Raw genomic sequence first — 15,357 nt, forward strand, 5'->3', positions numbered from 1 at the left:
TTCTGTCCATGGGATTCTCCAAGCAAAGATACTGGAGTGGGTTGCCATTTCCTCCTCCAGGGGATCTTCTCGACCCAGGGGTCAAACCCACGTTTCTTTTGTCTCCTGCATTGCCGGGCAGGTTCTTTACTACGAGTGCCACCTGTGAAGCCTAAGCCTAGCATGCACCATCACAAATGATTGAATCGTGGTTTTACAGTCTCACAGACAGACACCAAAGATGCACTACAACACATGGGCTCCCTTCTCTCAGCTTCCTGGTGCTGAATTGAAGCTGGATAGTTCTCTTCTTCCATTTCTTCTCCAGATTCAGGCTGCAGACAAACCTTCCTTCAGCCCTCTGCCTCAGTTTCCCCATCACTGAAGTGAAGTGAAGTGAACTGAAAGTCACTCAGTCATGTTTGACTCTTTGCAATCCCATGCACTATACAGTCCATGGACTTCTCCAGGCCAGAATACTAGAGTGGGCAGCCTTTTCCCTTCTCCAGTGGATCTTCCTAACCCAGGGATCAAACCCAGGTCTCCCACATTGCAGGCGGATTCTTTACCAGCTGAGTCACAAGGAAAGCCCAAGAATAGTGGAGTGGGTAGCCTATCCCCTCTCCAGTGGATCTTCCTGACCCAGGAATCGAACCGGGGTCTCCTGCATTGTAGGCGGATTCTTTACCAACTGAGCTTTCAGGGAAGCCCAATCCCTGAAAAGCTACCTCAAAAGTCTCCTCGCCAAGGTCCTGGGTCCCCAGCACAGTGAGTCCCGCTGTACTGATGAATCGAGGTCCCTGAGCCAACATGGGGAGCTGAGGTTCACAATCAGCCACCAGGGTCACCATCTCACCGTCCACACTGACTGCCACACGGTGCCACCTGCAAGCACACAGTCTCAGTGGAGGGGTGCTCTTCACTCACCCTCCCGGGATCCCCCACCCTCCCCATATTCACCTGCCATCCGTGAGGTTGACCTGCTGGGGGAGGGGGCTGAAGGAGTCACCTAGGAGGTCCAGAGCTGGCCCCAAGGCCAAGCCGAGCTGCCGGACGCCGCCCTCATCATAGATGGACAGAAGGACAGAACGGTTGGCCGGCTGGCCCCGCAGGGTGATCAGGATGGAGAAGTTCTCAGGAAAGTGCCCATCTGGGAGGGCAGAGGGAAGGGGGCAGTTCATGCTGTGACCCCAGCTCCCAGGATGACCCACAGCCTCTGGCCCTGACTCACCTTGGAAGAGCTCCTGCGTGGGGACACCAAGTGTGCCAGTCTTGCCCACCCGGAATGCTCGGTCGCCCTCCGGGACCCTCTGGGGGCAGAGGCCGGGTCCCTCAGGGATCCCAGCCTGGCCCCCCCGCATGCCCAGTGCCTTCAGCACATCCACAGGATCTACTAGAGAAAGAAGGCGGGGTGCAGGGCAGTTAGAACAAGCCCAGGACTCTGTGTGAGCAGCTCCAGTTTGGAGGACTCAGCATCCCCAACTGTGTTTATGGGTCGGGGGAAGGAGCAGGCCTGGGACCCGTGCTCCCCTCACCCCTCCACAGCTGTTCCGGCCTCATCAGCCTGTTGACTCCTGTTTTTTTTCCCTTGGTTTTTGGTGAGAAGAAAAAAAAGCTGACCTAGTTCTGGGATGAATCAAAGCTTCCTGGCCTGAGCCCCAGAGCCAGGCGGTCCCCCTCTCCACACTCCCCCGCACCAGCTCCCTGGGGCTGCTTCCCAGGCCTGAAGCCCCCTTGCCAGGGGAAACCCGCTTAGAGAGGAGGGGCTCCTTCTGTATGTCCTTCCCACCTCTTCCCTTGGCTCCACTCCCTCGGACATCCTCCCTCTGACCACACTCGTCCATGACTTCCTCTGACAACCTTCACCCATGACTTCCTCCCTCTGACCACCACCTCTCCTGGCTTCTTCCTCTGACCACCATCACCCAGGACTTCCTCTCTTTGACCACTGCCATTTTGGATCTCTTCCCTCTGACCACACTTTATCTGATCCCCACTGATTTCTGGCCATGCCCTCTGACCTTCCTCTGCCTGACCCTGACCGTCTCCTTCTGACTACCCCCGACCTCTTTCCTCTGCCTATCCCAGTCTCTTTCAACCCGTGACCTCCCCATTTCATCACCCTCTCCGACCTTCTCCTCTGACCACCTCTCCCTGATAACCTCCTGACTTCCTCCCTCTGACCCTCTCCCTCTCATCCCAGCAAAGGAAGAGACTGGTCCAGTCAGATCTTAACCCAGGCTGTCCTACCAGCCCCACCCGGTGCAGCCTGGCCAGTGCTAAGTAGAACCACATGGCTGGGCAAGGGTGGGTGGGGTCCTCCCCTGGGCCCAAAGCCCCTGCCTGATCCCCCTCCCCTCAGCAGACTGTCCCACTGACCCCCTGACCCAGCCTCTTGGCAGGAGCCAGATTCTGCCGAATCTGCCATGACCTCACCCCGGGGGCGGCTCGGCTGAGCTCACCATTGGGGAGCCAGGGTGAGGGGCCAGACTTGGGGGAGATCGGGGCTCAGATGTGGGCTTCCCATCTCCGCTCCCCCTGGGTCAGATCCCGCATTCACCAGACTACAGAGCCCTGTTCCAGCCTCAGCTCTCTCTTGCCCCAAACTTCTGCTATTTTTCCTTCTCTCCCCCTCCCCGCCTTCTCCCCATCCCACTTTCTGTGTCCAATTCTGAATCAGTCCCTCTCCCTCTCTCTTTTGCTAACTCACGCTCGCTCTCACTCTCTAGCTCTCTCTGTCTCTGCCTCTTGGTACTTCCCTGGTTCTCACATCTGTTTTTCTCTGCATGCCTCTCTCTATCTCTATGTGTGGATTACTCTCCCATCTCTCTCTCTCTCTCTCTTTCTCTCTCTCTTTCTATCCATACCCACTCCCCCCACCCCCCCACCCCCCCGCCCAACTCTGCTGCTTCCACCAGCCTCATCTTTAATTGCCTGAATTGCCTGTTCTGTGGCTGGGCTGTCATTAAGAGGTATTTGGGTTACAGCCCCCTGGGGCTAAGATCTGGACTCCCAGGCTCTCCTGACCACAAGGGTCACTCCTGGGTGGAATAATCAGCCCAGCTGCCCTCTCTGCAGGCTGGAGCCCCGGGGAGGGCTGAGATCCATGATTCCACCCAGCATGGCTCTCCCAGGCTCTCCTTTCACCCAAACTCAGAAGGATCTCCCCTCGACCGACTGCTCAATCACATTTTAAAAGCCTTCCCCATCATCTAACCCAAATGTCTCCTACTTCAATCTGTGTTCCTTCTGTCATGGCCTTTCAGAAACTAACTGCCTTTCTTTTCATAGCTGGCTTGGTGACAAGGAAATACACAAGAGGCATTGAGTTCTGCCTGCAGGACCAGAAGGTGGGGGTCTGTCAAGCACCCAGCTTGCCCTTCTCCCCACAGACTCTCCCCGGTGCTGGTTAGGACCCCAGGGAGATGCTGGGTGGGGTCTAGGATCTGGAGAAAGGCAGGCAGGGATCAGGCTGGGACATGGCTGGGACCCCTCAGATGTGTAGGGGAGCTTATATATGAATGTGCAAATGTGTATACGTGCCATAGTGTATGTGGGTGAGACTGCAGGCATGTGTATGACTGACTCTATATGGTCCAGGGACTAGCTGAGCATGTTCTTTGTGGTGTCTCTATGTCTGTGAGTATTTGGCCTATGATGGAGTGTTTAGGTGCAGTTCTTGGACTTGTTCTGGGGTCCCAGCAGTGAGTCAGAGGTTCTGCAGGTGATTCAGGGAAATCTGTGATTGTTATAGCTCAAACTCGAGCTATAACAGATGCAGGCGTGGGGTTAACTGTGAGCCTGAGGCCAAGTCAGCGAGTGGGTGACTGGTTGAGAATATTTACTGCTTTGTGTGGATGCCAGTGGAAGAACGTGCGAGAGTTTGAAAGTGTAGGCGGGTGACAAAAGCCGAGGCCGTGTGGCGGACGGCTGATGGGGTTGCCTGGGCGTGGGCATCAGGTGTTTAACATTCTTGGCGTCCCAGGGGCCTTATATTCGGAATGCGTGCGTGAGATCGCACGACTGTGTGGATGTGTGAGCGTGGGAATGGGGCATAGGCTAATTTGGGATCATCTGCGTGAACAGGGACCTCTCTGAACTGCTGAGAAAGTGAGAAAGTTGGAGGGGCCAGGGTGCTCGGGTGGGGGTGGGCTGCGTCTGAGTTCACCTTAGTGAAGGATTACCGGGAGGGCCTGACTTGGGGTATCTTAGACCAGGGAAACCCCCTCAGTCACACTTGAAGAACCACGACCTTCCCAAAGCCCGGGGCGCCCCCGACCCAGAACCCTGAGGGGCGGGGCGTGGCGTCCTGCCAGAACCGCACAGCTGGGCGTGCGTCAGCGCTGACTCATCCGTCCGGCGGCCCCCGGGACCCCCTGGGGGGGCCCTGAGAAATTCCTCGGGAAAAACACCCGAGGCTTGCTCAGCTTGGGGGAGCAACTTCCACTCCCCCCACCACCCGGCCCGCACTCCGCCCCTCCCTTCCCTGAGCCCCGCCCCGTCTCGCCCCTCCCCAGGGCCCTCCCGAGGCCCTGTCCATGGTGCTGATCCCGGCTCTGGGGAGCGCGGGGTGGGGGAGGGGGTCAGGGATGTGGGGGAAAGGAGGTGGGAGTGCGCTAACTGGGCACAAAGGAGGAAGAGGAAGAATAAGGTGAAGCCATTTGGGGAGCCGCCAAGGGAGCTCTGAATCCCAGGTCAACCCTCTCCCCTACAAGTCCCCACCTACCATCCCCCTTAGAATGATCCTCATGGGCAGTTATTTACCTATGTATCCCCCAAGTCACAACCACAGCCCTCATAGCGTCACCCAGAGACACACAATCAGAAACACACGCATAACACGCGCGGTTATTCTTAAAAATCAGCCCCACACACAGACACACACTCGCAATACAACTCAATCACAGATTCTCCCAGGGATTATCCCATCGCCCATATCCATACAATCGTCAACTCCCACTCCGAGCACACACATAATTTCACTCTAAATGCCCCCAAGCTCATGGCTGCGCACGCACACATACCTATAAATTGCATGCATTCCCATGCACACACCACGAAACAGGGTCACAGGTTTCCATGCCTCCCCAAACTGTCAGACCCGCAAACCGCCCAGAGTCAAACACTAGCGCCCCACGCAACGTGCACACCCGCATTCCCCACTCCGCGGCGTCTCTGGGAGCCTCGCTGGACCCTGCACTCCAGGTCCTATTTCCCCTTTCCCAGCTCACCGGCCTGCGTCCGGGGCAGAAGCTGCAAAGAGGCCAGGAGCAGGCAGAGGCCGGCCCGCGGCTGGCCCGGGCCCCGGCGACTCCCCATCCCGGCGGGGCCCACACTCAAGGCGGGGGACCAGCCCGGGCGGCTGCGGGGCGCGGCGTCTCCTCGGGCTCGGTGCAGTCCCTCCGCGGCCGACTCCACTCTGGATCCGCAGGAGACTGCCCGAGACCCCGCCCTGGCCTCTCCCTGCGCTCCAGCGCCCGGCCAGGCGGAGCTCAAGGGAGGGGGGGCAGCTGACAGCTGGTGTGGGGAATTGGGAAAGTTTGTGCTGAGCGCTGATTGGACGGCTAAGGGTGGAGCCCTGGGCCGGGAGCTGGGCCCTTTTTGCCCCACCCCACAGTAGCGGAGAGTGAAAGAGCCGGCTTAAAACTAAATATTATTAAAAAAAAAAAAAAACAAAAAACAACTAAGATCATGGCACTTGGCCCCATGACTGCAGCCATGAAATCAGAAGACGACTGCTTCTTGGCAGGAAAACAATGACAAACCTAGACAGTGTGGTGGAAAATACAGACATTACTCTGCCGGCAAAGGTCCGTATAGTCAAGGCTGTGGTCTTCCCAGTGGTCAGGTACAGTTGTGACAGTGGAGGGTAAAGGCAGAATGCCAAAGAATTGATACCTTCGAAATGTGGTGCTTTAGAAGACTTCTGAAACTCCCTTGGACAAGGAGATCAAAACCATCAAATCTTAGGGAAATCAACCTGAATACTGGTTGGAAGGACTGCTGCTGAAACTGAAGCTCCAGTATCTGATGTGAACAGCCGGCTCATTGGAAAAGTCCCTGATACTGGGGAAGATTGAGGGCACAAGAGTGCATCAGAGGATGAGATATCTGAATAGCATCACGGATGCAATGGACATGAACTTGGGCAAACTTCAGGAGATGGTGAGGGACAGGGAGGCCTGGTGTACTTCAGTCCATGGGGTTGCAAAGAGTCAGACACAACTGGCCGACTGAACAATAACAGTAGTGGAGGAGGGTCATTCCCACCCAGCCTTAAATTCCAGGGTCCCAGACTTTTTCTCCAAACAGGCTCTGTCGAAGAGCTTAGTTGCTTTCAAACCTGCAGCCTCCATCTAGGGCCTGGAATTAGAGGCTAGAGCTTTATACCAGATCCTTTGTCTCAGTCAGGCCCCTAAATGGGGTCCCAGCCTGATGCTAAATCCTCACCCACCTGTCTGACCCCACAATAAGGTACCAGCCTCACCCCGTCTCCCCTGTGTGTGCTCAGTCATGCCTGACTCTTTGGAGACCTCATGGGCTATGGCTTGCCAGGCTCCTCTGTCCATGGAATTCTCCATGCAAGAATACTGGAGTGGGTTGCCTTTTCCTTCTCCAGGGGATCTTCCTGACCCAGGGTCAAACCTGGGTCTCCTGCATCACAGGCAGATTCTTTGTTGTCTGAGCCACCAGAGAAACCCAAACTCTTAATCTTCAAATAAAGCCCCCCACCTCCATCCTCCTTGCTCTTCTCCCAGACTCAGATCCCAGCGGGACGTCCCAGGCAAAACTCCGAATCCTTATGCATTTCCCTATTAAATCAGGGAGTCTGGTCCTACCCTCAAGCAGGGCACTGCTGCAGGGAGGGGTGGAGCCCTGTCATTCCTGGGGTGAAGCAGAACGCTCCCTTCACCCCACTGGGAACCCTCCCCACCCCAGTGTGAGGGGGACCCAGGGGGTCAGGTCAGGCGGAGCTGTCTGTGCAATTGAACAAGCGCAGACAGGCAGGATCTGAGAGCTTCCGCAGGGAGGAACCCAAGGGGCGTGTCCCGGGCCCTGAACTGCCCCGCCCCCCATGGGGAAGAGGGAGAAGCCTCCCTCCCGGCCTCTGACTCTTACACAAAGAGACTTTGTGTCCCTGGGGAGGAGGGGGTGGGGACCCATCTGGCGTGAGGGGGAGGGGGGGCCCTGAGTGGGAGGAGGAGAGGGAATCTCCTCAAGTCATTTCTCTTCCCTCTTCAGGGACACCCGGAGACCAAGACTTCCCTAGCTGAAGACCCATGAAGTTCCTGCCCTGCCCTGTTTTGTTGGGAAGTTCTTCCTATAGTCTAACCTCATCTTCTGCCATTTCTATGCCCTTTCTCTCTTTGAAAGGACCCTTCTGGGACCACACTCTCTCCACCAGAGATTCTTTGCCCAGGGTAGAAACAGCAAGAGAACACCCCTACTCATTCCCCATGCACCCCAACTCCCCCCGCCAGCCCTGAATAACTTATCATCATAACGAAAGCCCCCAGTTATGAGTGTATTGGGGAGGAGAGGAAATATTTGACAGATAAAAAGAAAGGACTATATTGAAGTTAAGGGATTCTCCTCCCCCCCCCCCCGCCCCCGCCCCACCATCCTCCCGCCCCGTGGCTGCCTGTGCAAGGTCAGTTCATAATTGAGGGATCCCAGGGTCCCTTCACGCTGCTGGGGATCAGGTGGAGGGTGCTTAGGAGAGAGCAGATGAGCGGATGACAGGTGGTGGGAGTCAGCTGCTGGCCAGTGGAGGTCACGCGTCCAGGGAGGAATCAACATGGCCGATGCACCCCGGACTGTACTCATCTCAGGATGCTCCTCTGGGATCGGCTTGGAGCTGGCAGTGCAGCTGGCTCATGACCCCAGGCAGCGCTACCAGGGTAAGGGGCCTGGAGGTGGGGAGGACAGGCCAGGAAAGACAGGAGTGGGCATGGTTTCCCAGGACCCCTCAGCTCTCCCCGAACTATTTCCGCTAGTCCATGCCTTCAGCTGCCTTGGTGAACTTGGAGAGAACCCAGAACACCGAGAGGCCCCCTTCCCACCTCTGCTTGTGAATCATCCCCCATCCAAAGAAAGCTTCTGATGCACCTATTGGGTCTCAGATTTTAGGTGTGGAAATACAGCTGCAAAAAAAAAAGACAAAAATCTGGGGGAGGAGAGGGAAGACAAATACTAAACAGATAATTTAATTGTATTATATGGCTAGTGCTGATGAGTGGTCAGAAGCAAAATAAAGGAAGCGGGGTGGGCGTGTGTGATATTTTTAGAAGGGCTGGCTGGGGAGGACTTTTCTGAGGTTTCACTTACGCGTTCCCCTCCCCCACACCTCCCCAGATTACTATTCAGTGATAAGCCTCTTAAGTGACCCTGACCTTGAGGGTTTGGGGAGGGGAGGGCGCTGTACATCTAAAGACTTGGCCTCCTGCCGCTCTAGAGTCAATGGCCCCAATGTGCACCCCACCCAGAACCTCTGACCCAGAGCACACTACAGTCGAAGCAGCCAAAGGGCCATTACTTAATAGGAGGATGCAAGGGTGAGGACATTGCCCCACTTGGCAAGGCTGCTTCTCCCAGGGCTCTGCTCTCTGTCTTAGAGAGATGCACAACTTTGGCAAAACCCATGGTCAGAGGAGCCTGGCGGGCTACAGTCCATGGGGTCGCAGAGAGTCGGATTTGACTTAGCAACTAAACAACAAGGATAAATTAGGCAAGAAACTTCATTTTGTTGAGACTTGGTGAGTTAATGGGGATAATAACATTATGTATGTGTTCTGATTACTACTGTTAAAAACAGAGCACCCAAAAATGTATGGCATACAACAGCTGTGATCACTTTTCTTGAGAGATTTACAAAGGTTGTGAATTTGGAAGAGCTCAGCTGGGCAGTTCAGGCTCAAGGTCAAAGGCTACAAAGAGAACAGAGGAGACTGGAACATGTCAGGGTTGGGCAGACATCTCTCTCCCTTCCAGCCATCTCGGGGCTGCTTCATGGGGTCTTTCTGTCTGGGCTGGCTTGGGCTTCCTCCTAGCATGGTGGCCTCAGGACAGGGCTGCTATAGGGTGGCTAAAGGCTTCAAGAGTAAGTGTTCCAGCAAGCAAGGCAGAAACTGCAACATCTTTTCCATCCTAATCTACGAAGCCACACAGTGTTACCTTTACCACAGTCTATTGATTCCCAGCCAGTCACAGGATTCAAGAATCAGATTTCATGTCCTGCTGGGTGAGAAGCTACATTGTAGAAGAGCATGAGCAATAAAAGATATTGTGGCCATCTTTGGAAAATAAGTCAATGACCTAATCATAGGATTCCTGTGAGGATTGGAGTTAGCACTTATTAAAAAATGTTTAGCATAGTATATGGCACATAGTAGGTATTCAATAAATTGCAATCTATGCTGATGATGTAAATGTGGCTATTCATACTTACATGTGCATATTTGCACATATGTTGACTTTATTTTTTTATTGGAGGATAAGGTGGTGCTAGTTATAAAGAACCCACCTGCCAATGCAGGAGACGTGAGATACACGGGTTCAATCCCTGGGTCAGAAAGATCCCCTGGAGAAGGAAATGGTAACCCACTCCAGTATTCTTGCCTGGAGAATCCCATGGACAGAGGAGCCTGGCAGGCTATGGTCCATGGCGTCACAAAGAGTTGGACATGAAGTGACTTAGCACAGCACAGTGGCTTTACAATGTTGTGTTGGTTTCTGCCATACAATTCGAATCAGCCACAATTCTATTATATCCCCTCCTTCCCACTCCCATTCCTCTAGGTCATCACAGAATGGAGGCTGGGCTCCCTGTGTTAAACAGCAGCTTCCCACTATCTATTTTACACGTGGTAGTGTATATATGTCAATGCTACGTTCTCAATTCATCCTACCCTCTCCTTCCCCCACTGTGTCCATTCTCTACATCTGTGTCTCCATTCCTTCCCTGCAAATAAGCTTACCAGTACTATTTTTCTAGATTCCGTATATATGCGTAATATACAACATTTGTTTTTGTCTTTCTGACTTACTTCACTCCATATAACAGGCGTATGTTGACTTTAGATGTGCAGGCATTTCCTTTCTCAAGCCAACCTGTTCTATGTTTATTTTATTGTCTTACCTACTGGTTCTGAATTCCTTGAGGGCATGCACTTTATCTTATTTCATGGGATAGCCTCTGCACCTCGAATAGGGCATAGGGTAAAGTGAACGTAAATAAATGTTTGTTAGATGAATGGATGGATGGATGGAGGTACATATAAATGTCTGTACATAAGTATGCATTTGTGATTGTATGGTGAATGTAGATGTGTAAACCTATGAGTCTCCATTCCTCTGTGACATTCCTCATGCAGTATCACAGGAACATGGAAGTTCACTCATAGGGTAAAGGAACCCCAGTGCCTGCTCCAACTCTGCTCTCTGTTCCCAGTGGTGGCCACCATGAGGGACCTGGGAAAGAAGGGGACACTGGAGGCAGCCGCTGGGGAGGCTCTGGGTCAGACCCTCACCGTGGCCCAGCTGGACGTGTGCAGTGATGAGTCAGTGGCCCAGTGTCTCAGCTGCATCCAGGGAGGGGAAGTGGACGTGCTGGGTGAGTCTGAGCATCCCCTGGGGTCACTTGCCTCCTCCTTGGCCTAAGCAGAGATCCTCAATCACAGCAAGCCCTCTCCAGTGTCTGGGAACCAGCCCTATTGTTTGACCAGCAACCTCTGACACTGTATGGAAGGGGTAGACCAGTTGGCTAAGAGCCCAGGATACCATTCAATTTATTAAAGAAACAAAAAATAAATTGAGATCTGGGAATAGGGTGGATTTTTTTTAATGGAACTTCTCACGTATGAAGAAAACCATACGTGGTTGGGGAAATTAATTTGATGAGTCATTGAGGGAAAGGAGCATGATGAAGAAGCAACTCATGGTCCCTAAATGGTCCTCTAAGAAGGGGTGGATGTGGCTGTTTTGATGCAATTTGGGGTCAGAGCTGAATTGCTCATGCATTGAAGGCAAGGCTGTTCCCAGCAGTCCTCTTCCCCACCCAGGGTTAAGAGTCCCCTATAACAAATGCTAAACTGTATCTAAAGATTTTCAAGGCTCCACATTTGTCTGCCCTAGATACCCTGGATTAACCCCAGACCTGGAGTGGGGGGAGGGGGGAACAATTTAGTGAGTGTCCTTGGGAAAGTGACCCTAGAAGGGTTGGGGGACTTCAAAGTAACCCTCACTCCTACCCACCTTAGTGAATAATGCTGGAGTGGGCCTGGTGGGGCCCTTGGAAGGGCTCAGCCTAGCTGCCATGCAGAACGTCTTTGATACCAACTTTTTTGGGGCTGTCCGGCTGGTCAAAGCTGTGCTTCCCAGCATGAAGAGGAGGCGACAGGGCCACATCGTGGTGGTCAGCAGTGTCATGGGGCTGCAGGGTGAGTCCTGAGAATCCAATGCTGGGAATCCTCCCAGTGTCTGAGCCTCCCCCAGCTGGAAGGATGGCAACTAGGTTTTAACTCATATTCCCTACATAGGCCTGCATTGAGAAGAATACTGAACTTTAGGAGGAAGAAGTTCTGGGATAGATTAATTACGTCTACCATGGTACAGGAGTAGACAGGGCTGGTATACATGCTGCCAATGGCCATCCACATCCATTATCAACCCCACTTCTGGAGACCTCCAAAAATCTCTTCCAACCATCCCACAAAATTGAAAGGAACCATCAGCACTCCTCCGGAGACTCCTTCTTGCCAGATCCCATCAGACCCCAGAGATGTCTAGATCTGGGACTCTGAGGTTCTGCAGGAAAGAGAGTGGTGATTGACTAGAGATGTCTGCCATAGGCCTACTATGGAGGCCACCTACTTGCCATCCTTGTGCCTGCTCTTTCCTCCTTGAACTCCTCTCAACTTCCTTCCTCTCCCTGGAAATTTCCTTGGAGCTGCCTCTCTCTCCAGCAGCCCCCTAAGGAATCCACCCTACTTGTAACCCTGACATGGAAAATCTGCATTTACCCAGCTCTCTGGTCCCTCTTCCAGCTACACTCCCTGACTTTGGGGGGACACATTCACTGTTCAATAAAGGGGCCAATAAAGACCCTGGTGAGTGGGGTTGTCCTTGTGGATCCCAGGAATCCCATGACCAAGCGGCCCAAGCGTTTAGAGGATGGAGGGAAATAGGAGAGTTCCTTGGACTAAGGATGGATGGAACACTGCAAGGAAGAGGTGGGACCTGGCACCCCAACTTCATCCTGACCCCACATGGTCCCATAACACACTACCATACACCCACCACATTGGCCCCAGATATCCTCTGATCTCTAAATCCTCTTTGCTCTGTCTCCCAAGACCCCATCCCTCTGGACCCACCAAGCCCACCACCCAGACCCCCAAAGGGCCTGCCTTCCTGCCATCTTCTCAGGTGTCGTGTTCAACGAAGTCTACGCGGCCTCCAAGTTTGCCATGGAGGGGTTCTTCGAAAGTCTGGCTGTCCAGCTGCTACAGTTCAACATCTTGTGAGGCGGGCATTTGGACAGTGATGGGGGGATGGAGGCAGTGGCAGGACAGACAAGGAGAGAGGAGTAGCAGAGGAGACGGGTGGGAGCAAGGAGGCATGAAATAACAATGGGAGACATGGGGAAGTGAGGAGAAAAGAGGGACAGTATCGGAGACTTTCCTGGCGGTCCAGTGGTTAAGACTTCACTTCCAATGCAAGAGGCATGGGCTCAATCCTTGGTCAGGGAACTAAGATCCTACATGTCATGCAGCCACAAAAAAAAAAAAAAAAAAAAAACAGAGACAGAGAAAGAGACAGTATTAGACAAAATGGGGTATCTGGCATTTGGGGGGCACCAGACTCTCTCCCCTCCCCCTTTTCTCAGCATCTCCCTGGTGGAGCCAGGCCCGGTTGTCACAGAATTTGAGGGCAAGCTCCTAGAGCAGGTTTCCACAGCTGAGTTCCCAGGCACCGACCCTGACACCCTGAGCTACTTTCGAGATCTGTACCTCCCAGCCTCCAGGGAGCTCTTTCACAACGTGGGACAGAGCCCACAGGATGTAGCCAAGGTGAGGTGGGGCCTGGAGCCCCAAGACATGGCTCAGGTATGTGAGGGGGCCCCTCCCTACAGAAACCCTGCCCCTCCTTGGGTCCCAGAGCTCAGGACTCCACCCCACAGGTCATCGTCAAGGTCATCGGCTCGGCCAGACCACCCTTGCGCCGACGGACCAACACCCGCTACACTCCACTGATCGCACTCAAGGCCATGGACCCCTCCGGCAGCCTGTATGTGCGAACCTCCCACTGCCTGCTCTTCCGCTGGCCACGCCTCCTCAACCTTGGCCTTCGGTGCCTGGCCTGCAGCTGCTTCCGCACCCCAGTGTGGCCCCGATGAACAGAGCCTCACCCAACCCTCCTCACCCCTGAACAACCAAGCCTCTTTAGTTCACACCCCTCTCTGGATGTACGACCCTTCACTCATTCATTCATTCAACAAACTCTGCCTGACACATTTTTGTGTCTGGGCATTGCTGGAACCCCAGAGAGCACTCAGCCTCCAGGTACAGACCCCTCTGTGGTCAAGGCTAGGAGCAGAGAGAGCGGACCCTAGGATCCTGGCATCCTGGGCTGAGGAGCCCAGATCAGAGAGCTGGAGTTGTGTCCGGGAACGCAAGGAAGTCTTCCTGGAGGAGGGGGCGTTGTCCCTGGACCTTGAAGGATGAGACAGGCTGTCTCAGTCAACCTCTGGACTTCATTATCTTCAGTCTAGGAATTTAGGAATGATCCAAACATTCCCATCCCTCCTCGCCTCCTACACACACACTCAAAGCTGGTTTGACTAAGGGGTTTCCAGACATTCTGGTCACATACTCCATCAGAAGGGCTTCCCAGGTGGTGCTAGTGGTAAAGAACCTGCCTGCCAATGTAGGAGATGTAAAAGATGAGGGTTCGATTCCTAGGTTGGGAAAATCGCCTGGAGGAGGACATGGCAACCCACTCCAATATTCTTGCCTGGAGAATCCCCATGGACAGAGGAGCCCGGCGAGCTACAGTCCATAGGGTCACAAAGAATTGGACATGAAGGAAGCAACTTAGCACACATGCAATCCATCAGTAAAATGTGTTTGCATACATACCAGCAATGTATGTATATTTTTTCATAGAATATATATTTGCAGCTAATAGTAATCACTGTAGTAATAAAGCTCAATTTCTCATGTATAAATAAAAACATTAAAAAGAAATAGGGCCTTTCTCACACCTATTAGCATGACTACATTTTTTTAATGCCCAGAAAATAGCAAGTGTTTGCAATGATGTAAAGAAATTGGAACCCTGTGCACTGTTGGTGGGCATCCCAGATGGATCAGCAGGTAAAGAATCCACCTGCAATGCAGAGACACAGGAGACTCAGGTTCAATCCCAGGGTCGGGAAGACCCCCTGGAGAAGGAAACGGCAACCCACTCCAGTATCCTTGCTTGGAAAATCCCATAGACAGAGGAGCCTGGCAAGCTACAGTACATGGGGTCGCAAAGAGTCGGACCTGACCAAGCACTTGGCACGTTAGGCATTAGGCAGGCACTGTTGGTAAGAATGTAAAATGGTGCAGCCCCTACGGAAAGTGGTAAGGCAGTTCCTCAAACAGTGAAATAAAATTATCATACGACTCAGCAGTTCCATTCCTTGGTATTACCCAAAAGAACTGAAAAGATATTGTACGCCCATGTTCAGCACAGCATTGTCCACAATATAGGCAGAAGGAGGAACCAACCCAAATGTCCATCAACAGATGACTGGATAAACAAACTGTGATCCATCTGTACAATGGAATATTTATTCAGCCTTAAAAAGGAAGGAAATTCTGACACGTGCTAAAACATGGATGAAACGTGAGGACATTCTGCTGAGTGAAAGAAGCCAGACACAAAAGGATAAATACTGTATGATTCCACTTATATGAGGTCCCAGAGGAGTCAGATTCAAAGAGACAAAGTAGAATGGTGGGTGCCAGGGGCTGGGAAATGGGGGAATGGAGAGTTAGTGGTTAATGGCGATAGCGTTCCAATTCTGCAAGATGAAGAAAGAGTTCTTGGAGATGGATGGTGGTGGCAGTTACACAACATTGTAAATATACTTATCACTAATGAACTGGAGGAGCGTCACTGGTGGCTCAGTGGTAAAGAATCCACCTGCCCATGTAGAAGACAATCCCTGATCAGGGAAGATCCCCCACACCGCGGAGCAGCTGAGCCTGTGTGCCACAACTGTTGAGCCTGTGCTCTAGAGCCTGGGAGTCACCATTACTGAAGCCCGAGAGCCCTAGAGCCCATGCTCTACAACAAGAGAAGCCACTGCAACGAGAAGCCCAAGTACCA

At 53.0% G+C, this 15,357-nt stretch overlaps 2 protein-coding genes across 4 annotated transcripts in view; one reads left to right on the plus strand and one right to left on the minus strand.

Annotated features, from left to right (window-relative positions):
- Positions 1 to 5,454, minus strand: part of COL5A3 (collagen type V alpha 3 chain) — a 44,689-nt gene extending 39,235 nt beyond the window's left edge. Inside the window, exons 1-4 of one of the 3 annotated variants that reach the window (XM_061422072.1) lie at positions 5,211 to 5,454; positions 1,211 to 1,372; positions 940 to 1,129; positions 708 to 864 (exon numbers count right to left, since the gene is read on the minus strand). In XM_061422072.1, coding sequence (XP_061278056.1) covers positions 708 to 864; positions 940 to 1,129; positions 1,211 to 1,372; positions 5,211 to 5,298 — 597 coding nt within the window. In that variant the 5' untranslated portion in view covers positions 5,299 to 5,454. Of the gene's footprint in view, positions 1 to 707; positions 865 to 939; positions 1,130 to 1,210; positions 1,373 to 5,210 lie in introns of those variants that run through there. The other 2 variants (XM_061422073.1, XM_061422074.1) reach the window with 2 other exon arrangements.
- A 2,181-nt stretch (positions 5,455 to 7,635) lies between these two features.
- On the plus strand, positions 7,636 to 14,241 carry RDH8 (retinol dehydrogenase 8). The gene is made up of 6 exons (XM_061422075.1): positions 7,636 to 7,880; positions 10,430 to 10,591; positions 11,238 to 11,417; positions 12,406 to 12,499; positions 12,866 to 13,049; positions 13,160 to 14,241. Exons 1-6 carry the CDS (start codon positions 7,778 to 7,780, stop codon positions 13,373 to 13,375), a joined length of 939 nt encoding a protein of 312 aa, XP_061278059.1. The 5' UTR covers positions 7,636 to 7,777; the 3' UTR covers positions 13,376 to 14,241.
- Positions 14,242 to 15,357: the final 1,116 nt, after the last annotated feature.

This window comes from Bos javanicus, chromosome 7, assembly GCF_032452875.1.
Source record: "Bos javanicus breed banteng chromosome 7, ARS-OSU_banteng_1.0, whole genome shotgun sequence".
Classification (NCBI taxonomy): Eukaryota; Metazoa; Chordata; class Mammalia; order Artiodactyla; family Bovidae; genus Bos; species Bos javanicus.

What these genes read in the sequence shown, in the direction of transcription:
- RDH8 (XM_061422075.1), top strand. Translation starts at nt 7,778, where the DNA reads ATGGCCGATGCACCCCGGACTGTACTCATCTCAGGATGCTCCTCTGGG. An exon ending in CCCCAGGCAGCGCTACCAGG is followed by an intron (nt 7,881 to 10,429) that starts GTAAGGGGCCTG and finishes CTCTGTTCCCAG; the next exon opens with TGGTGGCCACCATGAGGGAC. An exon ending in CTGCTACAGTTCAACATCTT is followed by an intron (nt 12,500 to 12,865) that starts GTGAGGCGGGCA and finishes CCCTTTTCTCAG; the next exon opens with CATCTCCCTGGTGGAGCCAG.